Source organism: Equus przewalskii, chromosome 1 (genome assembly GCF_037783145.1).
Source record: "Equus przewalskii isolate Varuska chromosome 1, EquPr2, whole genome shotgun sequence".
Classification (NCBI taxonomy): Eukaryota; Metazoa; Chordata; class Mammalia; order Perissodactyla; family Equidae; genus Equus; species Equus przewalskii.
The window spans coordinates 60,869,030-60,891,203 of NC_091831.1; the positions used below are offsets into that span (position 1 = coordinate 60,869,030).

General features: G+C 40.0%; 1 protein-coding gene across 2 annotated transcripts; it reads left to right on the forward strand.

Annotated features, from left to right (window-relative positions):
* The first annotated feature begins 36 nt into the window (after positions 1 to 36).
* OIT3 (oncoprotein induced transcript 3) lies at positions 37 to 22,057 on the forward strand. 2 transcript variants are annotated; one of them, XM_008530594.2, is made up of 9 exons: positions 37 to 309; positions 4,194 to 4,568; positions 5,249 to 5,356; positions 8,303 to 8,425; positions 11,952 to 12,074; positions 13,339 to 13,499; positions 15,109 to 15,524; positions 19,756 to 19,855; positions 21,281 to 22,057. In XM_008530594.2, the coding sequence occupies exons 1-9, from the start codon at positions 207 to 209 to the stop codon at positions 21,452 to 21,454; spliced, it is 1,683 nt and encodes a 560-aa protein (XP_008528816.1). In that variant the 5' UTR covers positions 37 to 206; the 3' UTR covers positions 21,455 to 22,057. The 2 variants fall into 2 exon arrangements, with proteins under 2 accessions (XP_008528816.1, XP_008528817.1); XM_008530595.2 differs by lacking the exon at positions 19,756 to 19,855 and having other exon boundaries at positions 116 to 309.
* The last annotated feature ends 117 nt before the right edge of the window (positions 22,058 to 22,174 follow it).

Consider the following 22,174-nt stretch of genomic DNA (forward strand, 5'->3'; position numbering starts at 1 on the left):
AAAGAAAAATATCAATAAAATAACCCTGTTCACAGTGTAAAGCAAAGCTTCTATCTGGGGTCAAGGCCAGAGCAATGGACACCTTATCCCACTCATCCTCTTCCTCTGATAAAGCCCCAACAAGTACTGAAAAGTCTTTCTTCATAAGAGCCCAGAGGCCTCTAAAAGAAAGTGCTTAAAAAAGGAGACAAAAGAAAACTGGAATTATGAGGATTTTCCAGTCTGTTTCTGGTGGCTGGTCCAGAAGGATGCCTCAGTTCCTGCTTCTCACCTGCCTCTTCATCACAATCACACCTGTGTCACCAAGGGGTGAGTCTTGTGTCAAGTACTTGGCACAATGCATTTTTTGTTGTGGGAATTTGCTATTATTGCACAAATTATTAAGAGCAGATTCCAGTATCCCAAATACTGGTTCTAGAATATTGTAAGGAAAGTCATTGATAACCTATGTAGATATATTTTCAGAGGATTTGTTTCATGTTCCATTTAGTCTCTTGTCTGGACATCCAGAATTTCCATGGATCTGCCATATCCAAGCTTTTCACGAGCTAAGTATTTCTTGGAATATGTGTAAAAGGAATTCTAACCTCTTCATATTCTAGGCACTTTTATAGTTGCGACTTTAAAAGCAAAAAAAATGATTTTTAGAGGTGAGGATAGAGTTTTTTCTTTAATGAATACAAGGGACGGACTGAATGCTCTGTCCCCATGAAAGGCCCAGTTCTGGATAAATCAAACTTCCTATTCTTGACATCGGAAAATATGACTTTTTGCAAAGATTGAGTGAATCTTAAACTGTCCCCCTCCTCAGGCTTGGCACAAAACTGGCCAACGAGGCAAAGACAAGTTGCACTTCCAGTTACTAACAAATAGAATTTAAGTTCTAGTTGGATGCCAGGGCGAGAGGAGGTTGAAATGGAGAGAACCATCCTTCCTGGCACTCTTGCATAGCTCACTGTTTAATTGACCCTGATTTATTCCTTCAGAGTAACTCAGGGTTCTCATGGTAACTAGCATCTTTAGGGATAGACATTAAAAATAGGCTGGAGACTCAGGAGACATGAAAATGAAATGTAATATAGTGTCCTGGATGTGATCCTGGAACAGAAAAAGACATAAGCAAAAACTAAGGAAATTGGACTAAACCACTGAGTTGAGTTAATAATAATGTATCAGCACTGGTTCGTTAATTGTGACAAAGGTACCATACTAATGTATGGGAAACTGGGTGCTGAGTATATGGGAACTCTTTGAACTAGCTTCTCAGCTGTTCTCCAAATCTAAAACTCTTCTAAACAATAGTCTATTAAAAACAAATAGGCTTGAGCTGAGTTTAATTACTCACTCTTTATCTGCTGCCAATACCTAACCAAGAGTCGCTTTAGCAAAAGTCCTCCTCTCCTCAGCTTCCACTCGCCTTTCTTCCTGCTCTCCTCCCTGGCTATCTCTTCATCTAGTACCTCCTGTCCCTTCCATCATACACCTTCTTCCCTCCTAGAGCTTTTAGATTTTATTTATTTATTTATTTATTTATTTTTTACAGCCCTTCTAAAGACGTTTGACTCAATGTCAGAAGGAAGACAAAGGGAGAACTTTGGGGCTGGAGATTTGGGTGGGGGCGGGACGAGTGAGAGCAAAGAAGAGGGAGAAGGAAAGGAGGAAGGGGAGAGGAGGTGGGGAAGCGGGAAGCGTTAGGGGAGAGTAAGAAGGGACAGAGAAGGAGGGAGGGAGAAGGAAGAAAGGAGAGTGGGGCTTCCGGACCCAGCGCGCGGTCGCAGAGTAGGGCGACGGCAAGCACAGGAGAGGCGCATCCAGGGTGCGCACCTAAGTTTGGGGTACTTCGAGTTGAGGGCAGTTCTGCAAACACCGGGGTGAAAGGGCGGGGACGCTCCGCCGCTGAGAGGTGCCCGCCCTGACTAGGGGCACCAGGGAGGGGCAACCGGTAGGGCGCCGGCAGTCAGGCCCTAGCAAAAGGCAGGGTTGCGTTCTGGGAAGCTGGGGACTCCCTGACTTGAACTTTGACAGGAACCCTCAGGGCTGTTCTTTTTGAAGCGCTCCCCTTTGAGGAGTATATATGTCAGCAGTTTAGGACGCAATAGGCTTAATACCAAATTCCCGGCTCCATGTTGAGAGTGAAAACAGGAATTAACACCAGTGGCCAGATTATTAAAGGATCGGATTACTGCCTTAAAAGAGGGTGGAGTGGAATGGGTATATTTAATGTTAGAAAATATTGCGTGGGTAATTTTTAAAAACATATGTTATTTATTTATTTTAAGAAGATTGTTGGTAAATTTCTCCTGTTTGTGCCATATATCCCCTACCACAAGAGAGAAAGTGAGCTTTTAACAAATAGCACAGGAAATGACAATTAAGTTTAAGGAGAAACTTTATAAATCATGTTATTGAGGGAGGTTTGGGAATTTCTGTAAAAGCCATTAAAAGTTGAGTACCTAACCATTGCTTATAAAATTTGAGCCAAAGAGATGAGCCAAATATTTCTATGAATTTATAATCGCCTGTGAAATTGCCCTGGAAACCTTGCTTCAGAAGAGAACCACAGCTAGGAGAGAAGATGAGGGAATTTTTCCCTTTTGAGAGGAGAGAGAGTCTATATGAGGACATTTCTTCCCTTCAAGGGACATCGAACTAGATTCTAGGGCTCAATTGGGACACCTCAGAGACTTTTTAAAGGAGAGGATTGCTCTTGCCATATGCAACTCTGCAAATATGTGATTTCCAGAAATTGCAATATCCTACTTGTTTCTTGTCCCAAGCTGTCACGTTCTGGGTGGGGCCATTAGCACTAGGCTACACCCTCCTCTACAAGCAGCTGAAGTTTAGAGAGTAAAGTTGAGTTTCAGATGTAGACTGGGAAAATCCAAAATATTTTCTAGACAACCTAGATTTTATGATCATGGCCCATCCACATTTAATTGTTGTGCAGTATTTGCTAAAATTGAATTTCCTGCCCACAAAATGTATCAACCTTAATGTGAATTCCCTGCCTACAATGTCAGTTAAGTCAGCCTCACCTGCATTAAGAAGGATAGTACTCTCTGGCTAGTGTTCCTTTCTAGAATTTCTTGGTTTTCTAGATTTTTCATAAGGACAGCAGATGCCTACATTAATTCACTGATTCCCTGAAATTGAGGGAAGCAGTGAGAATATTGGCGATATTGGTGTCTTTAGTCATTAAAATGTTTTTGATATTTGTTCATGCAATTTATGCGCTGCAAATGTGCGCTTGGGAAATGTTTCTGTATTATAGATAGTAACTCTGTGGTTAATTGTGAATACACAAAGTTCATGAAATTTTCAATAAGCTGATGGAATATATACCAAAATTCACTTTGAGAATATCTTTGATAACTACTTGCCAGCACATTTCAAAGCAGCTGACATGCACCAGAGGCCTTTTCCTTTTCAGTGGAATGAGCTTTACACATTATTAAGTCAAACTTCCCACTAGTGCAAAATTCCACCCATAGTCTTGCTTACAAACGAGCAATCTTGCATCATTTGGAATCTTGCATCCAAATACTTTCTGAAAATTTCCAAAGATGAGGAATTTACCGTACTCTCATACAGCCTCTCCATTACTGAGTAGGTGAACTGAAATGTGATTCTCCATAACAATTGTTCTTGTTGTTATAACAGAATACCTACCTCCTCTTCCACAAACCTGTTTCAGATTTTTGAAAACTGATATGCATATTCTTTGACCTATAGTTCTCAACTTCCTCCCCAGTAAATAATTTTCAGCCTCCCTTCTCAGTCTGGCCACCTTCCTCTGGATACCAAGTTTGTCCATTACTTTCATAAAATATAGCTTCCAGATGTGAACACAATATTCAAAATATTGTCTCACAAGTGCAGAATTCAAGGAGACTATAATCCTCAACTCCCTTGGTCTGAACAATCATCCCTCTATTAAATGATTACTGCAAATAAAAAGTTCAGTCCAATGCTAACACTAAACTTGAAATAGATTTGAAATAATTTTGTGAAAGGCGTTTATGAAACATGTTTAAGTCAACTTGAACAACCTTAAACAGCAACTTTTTGGGACTTGAGATTATTTCTTTCTGAACCCCAAAAAGCCAAAATGCAAGACCAAGAAGGTGGACTCAGGCTGTTGCCACTTTGACCTGAAACACATGCTGCCTCTGAGGTGTTCTTTTCATCTCCAGCCCTAGATCCTTGTTCTGCTTACATCAGTCTGAATGAGCCCTGGAGGAATACTGACCACCAATTTGATGAGTCTCAAGGTCCACCTCTATGTGACAACCATGTGGATGGGGAGTGGTACCGCTTCACTGGCATGGCAGGGGATGCCATGCCCACCTTCTGCATACCAGAAAACCACTGTGGGACCCATGCACCTGTCTGGCTCAATGGCAGCCACCCTCTAGAAGGTGATGGCATTGTGCAACGCCAGGCCTGTGCGAGCTTCAATGGGAACTGCTGCCTCTGGAACACCACGGTGGAGGTGAAGGCTTGCCCTGGAGGCTACTATGTGTATCGTCTGACCAGGCCCAGTGTCTGCTTTCATGTCTACTGTGGTCGTGAGTACCCTCCCCGTGCTCTCCTTCCTCCTTCACAAGGCCACAGATGGCATCAAAGAGAAAAGTGCCTTATGAAGTTCCATCATGGTGACAGTAGTATCTCAAAGTCTGAATAACATTGATTTAGGGCCACAGATACCTCCAGACTGTGATTTATGAGATCTGTTCTTAGATTTCTGAACAATTCCTGAAGAATAGAAAGGGACCCTTTTTTAAGATATATATCAGAGATCCATATGGCAGCATTGTGAATAGTATCCAGTGATTTTTTAAAATTATACATAAAGGGATCAGTAATGAGATCAGCAATGCCTTTAAATGAATTTTTGTGTTATTAATCCCGTCAAAATCTGTACACATTTAAAAAATAGAGTCCATAGAAGTGTAGGACATAATTATTTAGTCTACAGGTCTTGTTTGGTGAGGCGTTAGATTTGCAGAAACTCTATGGCCACCCAAGGGCCTGTGGATCTGAAGTTGGGAATCATTGATCTAAATGACGGAAGAAGTCCCGGGGCAGTATCTCTTTCCATTGGGTTATGTAAACCCTGAACAATTAGAATTCTCTTGATGGTGGCTAGGAACTTGTACCCCGTGATTGAACTCTTGAGGCTTTCTCATGAATGGGAATGTCCTCTGGCCCTTACCCCTCATGAAAGGTCATCTTTGTCCTTCCATAGATTTTTATGACATCTGTGATGAGGACTGCCATGGCAGCTGCTTGGATCCCAGTGACTGCACGTGCTCTCCAGGAACCGTGCTGGGCCCCGACAGGCAGACATGCTTTGGTAAGAAACTAATCTTGAAGTAGAAATGGACTATTAGGATCAAAGGGACAAATCAAAAAACTCATCCTGACTCAGAGCCCATCATTTTCCAGTTTGTGTTTCTGAACACTTGGAATGGTGTTTGCCTTTATAGTTTATAATTAAAGCCACAAGCCAAATTTATATCATCTGTAGGGATAGTCTAGAATTATGCTGTCCAATACAGTAGCCACTGTCCGTGTGTGGCTATGGAGCTCTTGAAATGTGGCTACTGTGACTGAAAAACTGAATTTTAATTTTACTTCATTTTATGTTTAAAACTGCTACTTGATTCAGTCATTGGAAAACCAGAAAAGTTTGGGACATCTTGAGTAACCAGCTGTAAATTTTATGACTCTAAATATGGACCAAGTATTTCTGACGAAATTTAGCATCCAAGTTGAGATACGCTATACTGAATTTTGAAGACTAGTTCAAAAAAAGAAGGAAAAATACCTCAATCATTTTATTATTGACTATACATTGAAATGAAATATTTTGGACATGTTAGATTAAGTGATAAATATATTATTAACATTAATTTTACCAATTTCTTTTAACAAATTTTTCTATGTGACTACTAGAAAATTTAAAATTACACATGTGACTTGCTTTATATTTCTGTTAAATTATTCTTCCTTTTCTTTGAAATAAAATTTTACAGATACAAGTAAAGCCAGCTCACTCCATCTCACTTTCCTCTCTCACCCTCTAGGGATAATCAGTGTTTTGAAGTTAGTGTGTGTTCTTCTGGTCTCTGTTTTCACGATTTTATTATTTATATATGTACCCATAATAATATATAGCGTTGTTTTGCATGTTCTTAAAATTAACATAAAAATGATACTTTACCCCATCCATGAGGCATTCTATACAGTATATCGATAAAAGTGGAATTGTTGGGGCATAGAGTATCTAGGCTGTAAATAATAATAAACCCTCAAATAACAATGGCTTAAGTAAGTAGAAGTTTATTTCTCCCTTACATTAAAAAATCAGTTCCCAAGAAAACAGCTCAGTGGTTACCAGGGGAAGAGTGGTGGGGAGTGGGCACAGCTGGTGAAGGGGAGCACCTATGTGGTGACAGTCGAGAAATAATGTGCAACTGAAATCTCACATTGATGTAAACTATTATGAACTCAATTAAAATTTTCAAAAAAATCAGTCCCAAGCCAAGTAATGCAGGCTTGAAACAGAGGCCTGGACCCAAACACCAGTGTGGCCACATCCAGGAAGGTTGCTCACGCCTCTCACCATCCATTTTTCAGGTAGTAGGGGCCCCGTGAAGATTCTGATCTCAGAGACCACATTTTTCATTTCTACAAGTTCTACATGTTTGTTTGTTTGTTTTCAATTCTGTTTTGTCTTGTTACACACTTCTTTTATTTTGGTTACTATCCTTGCTTTTATCAGTTTAGTGATTTTTAAAATCCTTGTATTATGAATTTTTCTGGATTATTTGGTTATCTCCAGTTCAAAGCCTTCTGTTTATTATTTGTCCAGCTCTCTCTCATAGTGAATCACTTCCTCATGTGTAGTGTTTTATGGCAAACCACCTCCTGTTGTAATTATTTTTCCATGGGACTCCACTCATCACCTGGTTTGTGGAAGTTTTACTACAGAGCAGTTTTTCAAAGGCTTCTGTCAGGCTTCACAGAAGCTTTACCAGTCCAGGCCAAATTTAACAGTTTCTCAGCTTCAATATCCCCACACTATGTAGGAAATATAACTTCGTACTTCAACCATGACAGGGCCCAACTTGGGGTTTCCATTGTTTATGAAGGTTTTTCTCTCTTCTAGAACCTCAGACAGAAAGCTTCCTTACTGCTTCCCTGGGCCTTGGAGCAAAGTTCTGCTACTCCCCCTTTCATTGTTGGGAGACCTTTTTTGGGGTCCTGGACTTAAGCAAGATTTCAGTTCCAGCTTATCTCCTCTCCTGGGCCCAAGGTCATGCCTTCTGTCACCCTGTGGGTTTCAAGCTCCGGTCCCTGGCTTATATCCTATATCCAGGTCTTGACAAATTTAGCTCCCAAGCTTCCCTTTCTTTGTTTGTAAAAAGAAGGAGATCGACATTTATTGCCAGCTGTGCACATTTTTGTAGCAAGAGTCTGTATCCTTCATCAGATTCTTTTTTTTTTAAAGCTTGACACCTGAGCTAACAACTGTTGCCAATCTTCTTTTTTTGCCACATTCTTCTTTTCCCCCCAAATTCCCCAGTACATAGTTGTGTATTCTAGTTGTGAATGCCTCTGTTTGTGCTATGTGGGCCACCGCCTCAGCATGGCCTGATGAGTGGTGCCATGTCCACGCCCAAACCATCCGAACCAACAAAACCCTGGGCCGCCAAAGCGGAACGCTCAAACTTAACCACTCAGCCACGGGGCCGGCCCCCATCAGATCCTTAAAAAGTTAACAATCATTGCTTAACTACAATGTGAGAATATTCTAATATTTAAAATAGATTTTGAGGGCAGTTGTTCATGTTATAACAAAAGACTGCCTCACAAAACATTTTGTCAGATATTTCCTTCTGCAATATATGTATTTAAATGTATTTAAAACTCAATTTGATTTATAGGTTTGTATTTAGTTAGGAAATCTTCAGGAACACATTGGAGAAAATGAGATTCACTAATACAGACAAATAAGTGAACCCAAGTAACAAAAGTAACTTCATTTCCCCACGGTTTTGCCCTTAGGAGGGAACTGGCAAGCAACTTGGTGCCTTCCGCTCTGGCAGAGAGCAAATGGACGAATAACTTGGTGGAGATCAGGTTGATAGAAGTGGTTATACCGGATCACACCGAGGGGGTTGGGTTGTCGAAAATCTATCAACAGGATCTGAAAAGATGTGGAGATTCTGCTAAGGGGCTTGGGAAAAGTTGGAGTTGCTTAGCAGTGTGTAATAATGTGGTTTCTCTTCTACAGATGAAAATGAATGTGAGCAAAACAATGGTGGCTGCAGTGAGATCTGTGTAAACCTCAAAAATTCCTATCGCTGTGAGTGTGGGGCTGGCCGTGTGCTAAAAAGTGATGGCAAGACTTGTGAAGGTGAGAATGAGTAAGCAGGAATTCAAATGAAGAGCCCAAGCTGAGCCATTGGCTTATTCTTTGATGTTCATGAAACTGCACAACATTAGAGGAGAGTAACAATTTGGCTGTGTAAAGAAATGGCAAAAGGAGTCCACCATCACCGAGGATGTTCATGTCGCAGACAGAATTCACTACTGATTTTGTCTCTAAGACTTAACAGGAGGGAGTTATTGCATTTTGCAGGAGGCAGAGAGCCATGTTTTAATCGGGGAAATAAAAATAGGGTATTCTGTGTTTCTCAAACTTTAATGTGCCCACGAATTACCTGGGATCTTGTTAAAATGCAGATTCTGATTCGGTAGGTCTGGGGTCAGGCGAAGACATTGCATTTCTAAATAACTTCTAGGTGACACCTAAGCTGTGGGTGCAAGGAGCACACCTAGAGTAGCAAGATAACGGAGGCAAGTGGCATAACAAACGGTTTACGGCAGTGTTTCTCAAGCTTCCCCGCTGAGAAGACTCACCAGGGTGCTTTTAAACCGGCCTCTCCATAGGCCTCTCTCCTGGAGGCTCTGATTCAGTGAGGCAGGATGGGCCTTAGAGTTTGTGTTTTTAACCAAGTTTCATAAGTAAGTCTTAGCATCTTGGAAGTAAACTGGTTTACATGAAGCCTATTTTTTCCCTGTATGCTTAATTGAAGATTAATACATTTTTTGGAGTTAAGTAAAATTTTCTTGTTTTCTTTCTTTCTTTTTTTTTTTTTTTTTTTGCTGAGGAAGATTCTCCCTGAGCTAACATCTGTTGCCAATCTTCCTCTTTTTTCTGCTTGAGGAAGATTAGCCCTGAGCTAACATCTGTGCCAATATTCCTCTATTTTGTATGTGGGTCACTGCCACATCTTGGCTGACGAGTGGTGTAGGTCCATGCCTGGGATTCGAAACCAAGAACCTGGGCCACTGAAATGGAGCGCAGAAAACCTTGACCATTAGGCCACAGGGCCAGCCCCAAAATTATCTATTTTTAATAGCAGAAGTGCTGTATACATTTCATATGATTAAGTAGTAAAAAAGAATTCATAATGTATGCCAAATAATTGAAATGGAAATTGTGTACTATTAGTATATAAAACTTAACGTCCCTTCTCTAAGGCACATTTGCCCTTGCAAATTATGACAGCTAAAATTTCATCACCTTGCTCTAGTAAGTCTGAACCTCATGACACTGAGAGTTGAGGGACAAAAAATAACTCTCTGCAGATTACATAAAGAGATAAATGGCTTAATTATTATTATTCACAGAGGACATATGATTTGTTCCAGAGGATAATTGAATTTGTGGCACAATAGACTATAATAGAAGAGCTCACTTTATTCTAGTTATATTCAAAATAATAAAATACCACCCCAAAGGGAAAAATTATGTCTAGTGCCCACAATTTATTCCATGCAACAAAGTTTGCATTGTTAACTGAGGGACCATTAGGCAGAATATTAAACTACTGCCCTTTATAACAAGACTAAATGTGCTTTAAATTTTATTGAATAAGGGTAATGTCCTGAATCCTCCTTAAATCTTAATTATTTTATGCAATAATCTTTGCATATTTGAATATTAATGAAATGTTCCACGAGAAATATTTATAATTATTCATGAGCACTTTATTGGAATATTACAGTTAATCCTCATATAATTTTAAAACCTAATAATCATAACTGAAAAGTATTTTAGCAGAAGATAAAATTTGTATATCAGTTACACTTTAGAATTAAGATCTGTATTTTAAATCCTTAAGTTTTATTAATAGTCTAAACATATTTGTTTCTTTAGCTAGTCTGTTAGATAATTGTATCTTCTTTTTGTTAATAAAAATCTCGTTTTAATTTTTAAGTAATTTTTCTTTTTTTTTTATTATGAAAGAGTTATGTTCATAGAAGAAAATACAGAGGAGTAAAAGAAAGTTAACTAAAATGACCCACAATCCCACTTGCCGGATATATCCATTCTAAACATTTTGGTTTATCCTTGTAGGAGACTTGAATCCCTTAAGCCAGTTTAGAATTTTAATTTATTTTGTGCTTTGCAGTTTTAGACCTGGAAATATCCTGAGTGCATGAACATTTAGTCCAACACCTTCGTTTTACAAGTATTGAAGTTGAGACCCAGAGAAATTAAATGACTTAATGAAGATCATTTTTAAGAAAAAAATTTCCATTAATGTTGATTTTAACATCTTACAGCATATTTTTATGCTTTTGTCTACACTGTTATATAGCATTGTCAGTTATTTCAAAAGCCCACAGGAGTGCTCTTATCCTTTTTAATTATACAGATTTATAAACAGGTGTAGCCTAATCTCTCTTAAATTTTCTAAAGATTAATTCATTGCAAATTTATTCTCTCTATATGTTTCACAAAAATAGATTCATCCCAAGTTAATTTACTGACGTTCCAAAGAGCTATTCTTTTCACTATTATTGAACTGAGTGTTACAGCTTCAATTGGAAATCAGCTCGTATCTTTCCTTGAGCATCTTAGATGATTTAGAAGCATTTCCTTTTATTATCTTACCCTAGAACAGGGGGCAGCAAACTTTTTCTGTATAGGCCAAACAGTAAATTTTTCAGACTTTGTGGAGCACACGAATCTGTTGAAACTGCTCAGCTCTGCCCTCGTAGTGAGACGCGTCCGTAGACGATAGGTGAATGAATGGGAGAGACCGTGTGCCGATAGAACGTTATCCTCAGCAACATGCAGCAGGCCAGAGTCTCAGGACCCTTGATCTAAAAGATTATGTCCAGAGCCCACAAAGGTCATTATTTTTCTTCTGCTGACTATGAAATCAAACGGCAGTTTCTTCAGTTTTCAACTGAATATTTTTTCCTTTTTGTCCATTTGATTGAGCATGCTTTTTGAAAGTGCAAAACTTTAAAAAAGGAAGCTTTTCAAACCACCTCATAAGAGGAATGTCACAAAGAGCTCAGTTGAATGGACTCTTTTAGTGTGTCGTCTAAGGCTCATTTTTATAGTGTGATGTCAGCCCAAGACCCCTATCTCCAGTGCTGTTATTTCTAGAGACTTGAAGAGAAGGGCTGATGATCCAACCAGCTGGCAATAACTCTGAGCCACCTAGCTGGTCCAGGTGAATTTATATTCTGTCAGTCCCTTTTACATCAGCAATACCCTACAGAATTTCAAATTGGGTGGATTAAATGTTATGGCAATTAAGAAATGACTTTTGGGTCTTCCTCTCCAAAATCGTGACCATGAGAAAAACAGGCAAATCCAGGTTGAAGGGCATTCTACAAAATGACGAGCTTGAGTGATTAGAGCTGTGGATGTTGTAAGCTTGCTCTTTGTAGCTAAAACACTTAATAAACATTTTTTTTCTGTGGGCTTCTCCAGGTGTCTCAGTGACTGGGTTAGGCCCCATTGATACTGTGATGAGTCAAGCATAATCCCTGGTGCAAAATGCCATCCTAAGAACCAGAATTCTTGGGGAAGAGGGCTATAAGAGCATTCTCTTTTCTTTTGGTTTTTATTGCAGACATTGAAGGATGCCACAATAACAACGGTGGCTGCAGCCATTCTTGCCTTATGTCTGAGAAGGCCTATCAGTGTGAATGCCCCCGGGGCTTAGTGCTGTCTGAGGATAACCACACTTGCCAAGGTAGTACCCAGATGGGCTCAACCTCTGCTCTGACTTCCTCCCCTTGAATCTCTCTGCATTCCTCACCCAAGTGTGTCAGATTCTCATCTTTTAGAATACCAGCTCTTTCAGCAAGAAGTCTAAGACATTGATGCAGTTCTTTTCTTTTCTAACAGGTACTAAGTTGAAAGCCCTAGGGAACTGATTCTTCTCCCTACACTTACAATATGAGCGTCAACAATCCCCTGAGAACTATTTTCTAGAAGTCTACTTATGTATGTCCAGAATATCAGTTCATTCATCCAGCAAATATTTAATGGGCACCTATCTCTGATTTCTTTATACTATGCCACTCTTACAATACATCCTCACATATTGATATCATCCTCACATATTTTCTGACCATGCCCGTAAGTGTTCCCTTTAGGGTATTTGTAGAGTCTGGAGACGTCGGCATGGGAATGCTAAGGAAAAGCAATCTTTTCTGTATTAAATTAAAGTGGAATTTATAGTCGGAGTTTATGGTTTACTGAGCAATGCAAGGATAATTTGGAACTCTTCCCCAAGTGCACTAACATTGTTTTTATTACCTCCCTTTATGGGGCAGTAATTAATGGTAAAGTCAAAGTAGTACCATTTATAATTTAAGCCTATATCAAAGCAGTGCTTTTCTATATTGCCAATAAATTGTATTTGTGCTAAAAGTTAATCCTTTTGGTGTTTCAGTTCATGGAGTTTTGCTAGCCACACTGAAATAAATGTTTGTTGAATTGGAACTTGAACACAATATTTCCTCATTCAGGGAACAATATATTTGAGGAGCGTTATTTGACCACAACTGTGGGAGTTAGGAGTCCTGGTTTTTTGGGGGGGTTTTTGGGTTTTTTTAAAGATTTTATTTTATTTTTTTTCCTTTTTCTCCCCAAAGCCCCCCGGTACATAGTTGTATATTCTTCGTTGTGGGTCCTTCTAGTTGTGGCGTGTGGGACACTGCCTCAGCGTGGTTTGATGAGCAGTGCCATGTCCGCACCCAGGATTCGAACCAACGAAACACTGGGCCGCCTGCAGCGGAGCGCGCGAGCTTAACCACTCGGCCACGGGGCCAGCCCCAGGAGTCCTGGTTTTATACACCAACTTGTTTTGAGCCTTATGAGCTTTATGATTTCCTTGAGGATAAAACAAAAAGCTCATCATGTGAGCGTGAAATGATTTCTCCTAGAAGCCTTCCTTGTCCTTCTCCCAGTTCAGGTTTCCCTGTTCTAACGGTAGGCTCTTTCTGCTGCAGTCCCCGTGTTGTGCAAGTCGAACACCATTGAAGTGAGCATCCCCAGGGACCTGGTTGGCGGTCTGGAGCTCTTCCTGACCAACACCTCCTGCCGAGGAGTGTCCAATGGCACCCATGTCAACATCCTCTTCTCCCTCAAGACGTGTGGCACAGTGGTCGATGTAGGTTCTTCCTAGACGACACTTGGGAAATGATCAAAAGCCAGTTATTTGGGAGGTGGTTGACAGAGGTATGCAGTGTGGCTTGCGTCATAGATGAAGTATTTCCACATGAAAGAATGAAGCTCAAAAAAATCATATGCCATTCATTAACAAATATATTATTGAGCATTTGCCTTGGTCCTAGCACTATGAGGACAGGGACTTAAGAAGAATTCTGCTATTTCTGTTTTCAAATAGTCCCACCTGTCCAATATGTGCAGACAATTTCCTTAGTGCATAAGCACTAGTACCGAGGCTGGCTACATTCCCTCTGACCAGTTATTTTACTTGAAGAAAGCAACTGGTGTAGATGATGGTTCATTTATAAGGTAGCAGATGAGTTTGAGTATTGAACCAGATGGAGGTAAAAGGTTTGTACTTTCATCCGAAATATCTGTGCACAGCCCTGGGCCCAGGAGTCTGAGGGATATATGAAACAAGATTCCTGACTTTTAGGAACGTACACAGTCGTATCGAGATGACAACACACACAAAATATAAATAAGAGACGGTGACACAGGCGATAGGTGCTATAGGAGTCCAGAAAGGGACAAACACTGGAGCAGTCAAGAAAGGCGGGACTTGAATTGGGATGAAGCATGTGTGTGCTTTACACAGGCAGAGAGGAAAAGAAAGGGCGTTTCAGGTGGGAAACAAGGAGCGTTTCAGAGATGAGAGTACTTAAGCCTTATGCTGAGTGAATGGGCAATACAGCCTGACTGGCAAGGAATTCCTGTTGGAAAAGGAAACTGGAAAAGTAGATGGGGGGAGACTGTGCTTCCAAAGATCTGCCTTGTGTGCTAGGGTGAGACGTTTGGGCTTTATCCTGTAGAAATGGGGTTAGGCAGGCACTGTTGTAATGAAATCAGAAGAGTGCAAGATGGGTAGAAAAAAAGAGGACCTGGATCCAAGAGATCCATGCAGAGGCCCTTGCGACCATTTGATTCAACAAATATTTATTGAATCCGACTAAGAGAAAATCAGAGAGCTAATTAGACTTTGGATGAGACATGGGGGAGATATTTGAGAGAAGGTGGTTCCATCTTAGGCAAATTGTGTTTCTTGTATCTGTGGATAATCAAATGGAAATGATGAGTCAGAGTTTCTGGTACACAGGAAGGCAGACAAGGCTGGAGATAAAGAACTGAAAATCATCTGTATAAATGTGACAGCTGAAGTTCTGCGTGTGGATGAGTTCAGCCCAAGGTCATGCTGCAGCCTGATCACCAGATGGAGGAGGCTAGAAAAATATAATAGACAGAAGCTGTTCTTTTCTAAAATATCAGAAGTTTGAATTTGCTGATTCTGCACAGTTCAGGTTTTATGAGTGATACTCTGAAGGAATGTGTGAGTTAACCATGAAATAGTATGTAAAACTCTTAACAGAACATCTTGCTAAAAAGAGGAGAAACAGTTAAAAAAAAAAAACCTTCAGGCTTCAGCAACCAAATCTCTAACGTATTTTGAAATAAATAGAAGTTTGGAGAATCTTGTGGTCAAAAGGGAGTAAACCAAATCTGTAGAAAATAAACATAAAACCTTTTCCTCTCCTGGCCCTGGCCTGGCTCAGGTGGTGAATGACAAGATCGTGGCTAGCAACCTTGTGACAGGTCTACCCAAGCAGACCCCAGGAAGCAGCGGGGACATCATCATCCGAACCAGCAAACTGCTGATCCCGGTGACCTGCGAGTTTCCGCGCCTCTACACCATTTCTGAAGGATACGTTCCCAACCTTCGAAACACTCCATTGGAAATCATGAGCCGCAGTCATGGAATCTTCCCGTTCACTCTGGAGATCTTCAAGGACAATGAGTTTGAAGAGCCTTACCGGGAAGCTCTGCCCACCCTCAAGCTTCGCGACTCCCTCTACTTTGGCATTGAGCCCCTGGTGCACGTGAATGGCTTAGAAAGCCTGGTGGAGAGCTGCTTTGCTACTCCCACATCCAAGATCGATGAGATCCTGAAGTACTACCTTATCCGGGATGGGTAATTATGCTGTTTAAACTGTTTATTATCCCCAGTTCACATCCGACCTCTAAATGCACAGACATGCTCAGTCATATCCTAAAATGACACGGCACTCTTGTGAGCTCTTAACTAGTTCAGAAACCATTTATTGATGTTTTGAAGGTAAAAACTGGTGAGGGAGAGGGGAATCAAACATGATTCCAAGGGTTCTGGCTTGGATTACTGACTAAATGCCATTAACCAAGATGAAAGGATGTAGGTAGAAAAGCAGATTGAGGTGAAAATATTGAATATGATAATTTCAAATAATAATATTGAATTGTAAATGCCTGCAGGATACATTGGAAGAGAAGTTCAGTGGACATTTGCAAATGCTTATCAGTTAAACCCAGGAGCAAGGTCAGGACTAGAGATAAAGGACAGAGAGTCACCCCTGTTTATTGTTGAAACTATAGCATTGATAAACCTGCTCAGAGAGAAGGGACAGCGTGAGTGCCAGGTGGCGCTGAGAAGTGCAAGACAAGGACGAAGTGGAAGCAGCATATGTAGATCCCTCTTAAGCTTGGTAATGAAGGAGAGAGAAGAAGTACTTGGTAGGTTTTAGAAGAAGAAAGCACAAGTGAAGTTTAGTTTTGTTTGCTTGTTTTATACAAAGGAGATTTCATATTTCCCGAGGATCCTTGGATTGAGAACTGTGTGTGTCTCACAGTGTCATTGGAAGCCTAGCAGTTGTCACACCCATTGCTTCCTTCCCAGGAAATGTAATACACTCACACTGGCAAACTCATTGTGGTCTCTCATCAGTTTCTTCCTTGCTCTCAGTGTCAGGTGGGATATATCTCAGGTGGAGTCAGGAGTCAGCTTAATAGAAATGGACAAGTGAGGGTGCCACAGGTGCGCCTCAGGTGCATCCCCTTTCCTAATCGGCCTAATAGACTCTGAAATTTCTACTTTGCTTTTATCTCCCCGGATCTCTTGCCACAGGCAGCCTTCACCTGCAGCTATCGATGTCTTGCACAGTGGTTTCCAACCCCTGATGCACATGAGGACCACCTGGAAGCTTTTTTAAAAGTAGCAACATCCCAACCTCCTTCTATCTCACTCTTACTGTCTTGATTCCAGCCCTCGTTATCTTTCACCTAGGACTGTAGGACAGCTTCTGAACACAGCCTCCGAAATCCCAACTCTCAAATCTCAGCTTCCCAGAGCCCCTGGGCAGCCAGTCAAGAGGAAAAAATATATATACACAAGCTGAAAACCTTTGGCTAGCTCTTGATTTCCTTTGGTTGGTGAATTTAACTGTTTAACAGCAGGAGGACTTCTAGCCTCAGATTCCTTAGCTTATTTTCAGAATGCAGAAGACTTCTCATTCTAAGCTGCTTTGGATGGCCAGTAATAGGTCTCCGAGAGGTCTGGAGCCGTTTTGTTTTCTTGCCAACTTAAAGTGATCTCCAGAAAGTTTTAAAATGAGGAGTAGAAGCATCATTTTTTAAAATTCTTTTTTTCAGTCACATACTTAGTGCTAAGTAGATTAGGGAATGGATCTACTTTTTGTGGGGGAGTGAATTTTGGTTCCTTTAAATGACTTTTTACACCTTTGTTGGAGTATATTGCATATAATAAATACACATATTTAAAGTGTATAGTTTTCTAAGAAGCTGTGCCGTTTAATTTTCCAGCCCTTAGCACATACAAAACAGCAAAAAAAAAAAAAAAAAAATGCTGTAGAAGAAATTAAAATGCTTAAAAAGCAGAGGCAGGAACTCAAAACCACTCAGTGTAGGCCTATTTACACTGTTCCCAGGCAAATAGTTCCATCTCGAGTGCAGTAACGGATAACACACAAGGGTACGTGTGAGATGAGCCCTCAAGATAAAATCCTGCTCTCAGCTTGGCTCACTGTGCCTCACCCTCTGACCTCTGCCTTCTCCAGTTTCTGCTCCAGCCAAAGGGAACTGTGGGCAATTCCCAAACTCTATCGCTCCTTGCACCCCACCTGACTCTGCACCTGCTGTTTCCTCTGCCTGAAATCTTCTTCCTCTTTTCTTCCTGTCTGATTTTTACTGGTCCTTCAAGATTCAGCAGGGTTTCTTTCCTCCATGAAGCCTCCCTGATTCCTTCTGATCTGAACTAGAAACCTTCCTTCCTTCTCCTTCTTCCTCAATGCCTAGCCTACCAGAAGGGGCATTAAATATTTGCCAAATGAATTCTTGAATGAGCATTTGTCATATTAGTAATTTGGGGCTAGTCCAGAGCCCTAAGATAAACATAATGCAGTTTACTTATTTTTATAAATTGTTCGATTGTTGTCCTCAGCTTACATTTAAATCAGGCTATTCTCCCCTGATATTTAATACTTCTGATTCACCTTCCTCTAGTTTTTGTTGGCATATGACCTGAGAATGCAAAATAATTTAATACAAGCCTGAGCAAAGTAGAATTAAAGTTAATCTCCAGAAAAACAAACATATTGGGTAATCAGATATTTTGGATTTTCCTATACCATCTTTTCTTTTAGCACATGAACTTGGAGTTAACAAACTAGCATTGTCTAATCACCACTAACTCCAAATCAAGAGGCAGAATTTATCCTGGGTTCTCTTCTGTAATATGTTACCCTGTAACAACTCTTTCTGCTTCATTTTCTCTTTTAAAGAAAAATAATAACATTTTTTACGTAAATATAAATTGAAAAGGATGAGGCACTTAGATGAAAAGTGCCATTTTAATATCGTGTTGCTCTGATTGTCGTAGATACTGGACTATAAACTCCTTGCAGTCATGGACCATATTATTCATCTTTACATCCTCTGAAGCAGCCAGCAGGGTGTGTTGCACAGATTAGATATGCAATAAATATTTATTATAGAACATAATCAGAAGATGGTATAAATTAATTTTACCTCAGGAAAATGAAAATGAGTATATAAATACAAGAAATAACAGAAAACACATTATATGTTTCGAGTCTCTTCAGTCCAGGGGAATAAGGCAGTAGTAGTAATATAAGTCAAGATGCCTTATTTTTAAACAATTTTATTGGATTTTTCAACTGCACTCAAACAGCAATTAGCAATGAACTAGAAAGTGATCTGTAAGCATGTGGAGCACATATCAGTTCCATAGGCTTTTATATCTGAGCCCCACTTTTTTCCTGGCCTGGTAGGTAGGAATTCTTAGTTATCCATAAAAAGGAAAATACATTCATAAAAAAAAGTTCTTTTAGAATTCAGAATGGAAAAGCTACTACAAGTGTGATCCTTGGCCTTTAAGGAGAAAAGGTTCATCAATACTAAACCTTGGCCTCAAAATGGAGAATCAATAAAGACTCTTTTCCCCCAGCCAACCCTGGGTGAGCCTAGGAGGTTCACTTTGAGCAGTAGATCTGAGACTAAAACCCCAAAACCCTATCAAACTACAACTTAGCATTAAATTAGGGAAAAGAGGAATTAAAACAATTTGGAATTAAACCAGTTAAAACACTTTGGAGAGTACACTGCTGGAACATAATGGAATTTCTTACATACCTCATAGTACTTCCATATGCAGTAATAAAGGTTAATAAAATATTATCATAATCAAATACAACAACCAGAAGTTTCGATCCTGAAGGAATGAAGGTTCACGGTCATTCCATCAGTTAAAAAATAATAATATTGCCTGTGGTGGTACTGACTGAGAGCAAAAAGGAATGGAGGTGAATGACTTTGTCCTAATATAACCATTTATTCTGTAAGAAACTTAGCTGTTTATGCAGCTCTTTGATGCACAAACTGGGGTTTGCTCACCTTTGACTCTTCAGGAGCTAGTGTCGATTAGGTGTCCAATAAGTATTTAGAAAATCTAGTTAAAGAAAAGCTATCTCAAACCAATAATAAAGTATGTGAATGCAGAATTCCTATGGTATATTACAAATGAAAATACAGCCTTATAAAGCTATCTTTATTTCAAAAGCTACCTTTGAAATAAATGTTGTTGCTGTTGCTAATACTTCAGTACATTAACAGGAGGTCCTTGTGCCCAGTTAGTGAATGATAGATGGGACAGACAGCGTTAATGAGCAGGGCTGGGTCTGAGATGTCTTCACAAGGAGGAAATTTCATTTTTCCTTCATTCTCAAAAAGCTTGAGTGCAGCCCAGCCTCCTCCACCCAGTTTGCCTCCCCTTGGACCAAATATGTTGGACTAGATTCTTTTTTCACTTCTGTTGAAACAATCAAGAGTTACATGCTACCCTCTCCTACCTTCAGCTGTGTTTCTGATGACTCAGTGAAGCAGTACACATCACGGGATCACCTAGCAAAGCACTTCCAGGTCCCTGTCTTCAAGTTTGTGGGCAAAGACCACAAGGTGAGCAGAATACCTTTAGCTTGTAAACCACCCCCACGCCTAGCCTTCTTTCTTGATGTCCCAATCTGTAACATTCTATGAACCCAGAGTTAGGATCTGCATTATCTCTATGAAAAAATGCTGTAAAACTGACCATCTAGAAGTTTAACACCTTCATGAATGTCACAATTATCTGCCTCCCTTCCAATAAAATAGCTGTGCTTGTTCAAAGAAAATACTGTATGATCACAACTTTAAATCCTTGTGGGCAGGCATGGTTGAAGAAGCCTGTGTGGTGGTCACATGGCAAAGGAAAATTCACAGAAAAGCCAAATAGTGAAATGTTCAGTGAAAATAGTACTTAAAATGCCAATTAAAACAATTAAAAGACACTATTTTATACATATTGAATTCATAAAAGTTACAACACTTGCAAGGTTATAGGGAGAAATATAGAGTGGCAGTATAAATTGATACACTTTCTAGAAAGTTGACTGAAAATATGTAATAATAACCATAAAATCATCATATTCTTTTATCTAAAAATTCCAATTCCGACAGCTTCTCAAAAACAAACAAAAATGAGATTTGTCAGATGTGTTTATAGAGCATTTTTATAAGGGGGGGGGTGAAAAAAAGCCCCCAGATAGGATATCAATTAATGCAATATTATGCAGCTATTAAAATGATAAATATAGAAAAAAGATATGAAAAATTGTTGCCATAACAATTTATATGCAAATTGAATGATACATCTTTTTAAAGTGCATATACATGAATAGAGGTTATAAGAGGCTACATATAGTATGTTAAGGCGGAAGTATTTTTGTTTTTTGTTTCAGTAGAGTTGTTGAAAGAAACAAAAGGAAGCTTGAGAAACTAAAAATCTTTTACATACTGCATTTAAGTACGCATATTCACGTCCTTTCCAGCTACATGGCTGTTCCAGAACGATTGCTAACATGATGTCTAATCCTAACCTCCCTCCTCACCAGGCAGCACGCTTTGGGAAGTTACTTACAGGAAGAAGATTGGAGAAAGAGCTTGTTGTTTTACACAGAAGTGCGTGGGAGCCAGTGTTACTCCTAGACCTTGACGTGAAGACTGAGGATGCTAGCGTTAGCAGCTGAGGCCTTCACTAAGGCCTCTCCCGTCCCTGCACGAAGGCGGAAGTTATAGCTGTGGGGTTTTAAATCACCCACGGGCCTCAGTGCGTTTGCCACATTAGTAAAGGAGTGAATTTGGGCAAGTTCCTTACCCTTCTAAGTCCCAGTTTCCTCATCCATAAAAGGGAGATGATAACATCTACCTCAAAGGGCTATTGTTTAGATGAAATGAGATAATATATATATGAAACATTTAGCATAGTGTCTTGCTTCTAGAAAGTGCCCCACAAGTGGCATTGGTTATCGTTGTTTTTGTTAATTATCATTATGGTCTTTCTAGGAAGTGTTTCTGCACTGCCGGGTCCTTGTCTGTGGAATGCTGGATGAGCGTTCCCGCTGTGCCCAGGGCTGCCACCGGCGAATGCGCCGTGAGGCAGTGGAAGGAGAGGACACAGCTGGTCCACAGAGCCAGATGCTGACAGGTGGCCCAATCAGCATCGACTGGGAGGACTAGGATGGCCCAACATCTGAGTCCTGGCTTCGGGCTGCCCGCCTGTTTGGAACTTCCCACACCCTCTGAGAACATCAGTCAACACCCTAGAACACCGTGCTTCTTTAATACTGTGGGTTTAGACAAACTCCCAGAACCAAGTCGCTCTGATTCTAGCTCACTGAGTCAGGAAAGGTCACCTCACTGACCAACCTGACCCAGGTGGGGCTTCATCCTCCTAAAGTTGGAAGCCACGCTGCGCACCCAGAAAGCTGCTCAGTCTATTGCCCCCATTTCTTTCCCGCAATAAAACACTTAAGTGCGGTAGGACCACTAAATCGGAAGTTGAGTATAATATTCCAAATGGAGAACTTAAAAAAGTTAAATAGTTGCTTTAAATTGACTTAAATACCCAATGATTCCTTAAATATGTAAATAATAATTATACCCTGAAATTTTAATTCGAATACAGATTAGTTATAGAGGATTTGGAAGTTTATCAATCTAAGTATGTACTAAAAATTCTCTTTGGTTTTTCTCTTTCGTGATATTTTCTTTTGATGTTTTTATATTGTCTTAAGTGAAATATTTTCAATTAATAAATGTTAATAAATTCATTAACATGCACTTAAGTGGTTCAATGACTGAACTGTAGACAAAATTAAAATTTGGCACCATTTGCCCTGTTATTTGGCGTTCTATGCCCTCAGACTGATAAGATAATAGAAAAAGGTAAAAAATTAT

What these genes read in the sequence shown, in the direction of transcription:
- OIT3 (XM_008530594.2), top strand. Translation starts at nt 207, where the DNA reads ATGAGGATTTTCCAGTCTGTTTCTGGTGGCTGGTCCAGAAGGATGCCT. An exon ending in GGATAACCACACTTGCCAAG is followed by an intron (nt 12,075 to 13,338) that starts GTAGTACCCAGA and finishes TTTCTGCTGCAG; the next exon opens with TCCCCGTGTTGTGCAAGTCG. An exon ending in CGTGTGGCACAGTGGTCGAT is followed by an intron (nt 13,500 to 15,108) that starts GTAGGTTCTTCC and finishes GGCCTGGCTCAG; the next exon opens with GTGGTGAATGACAAGATCGT.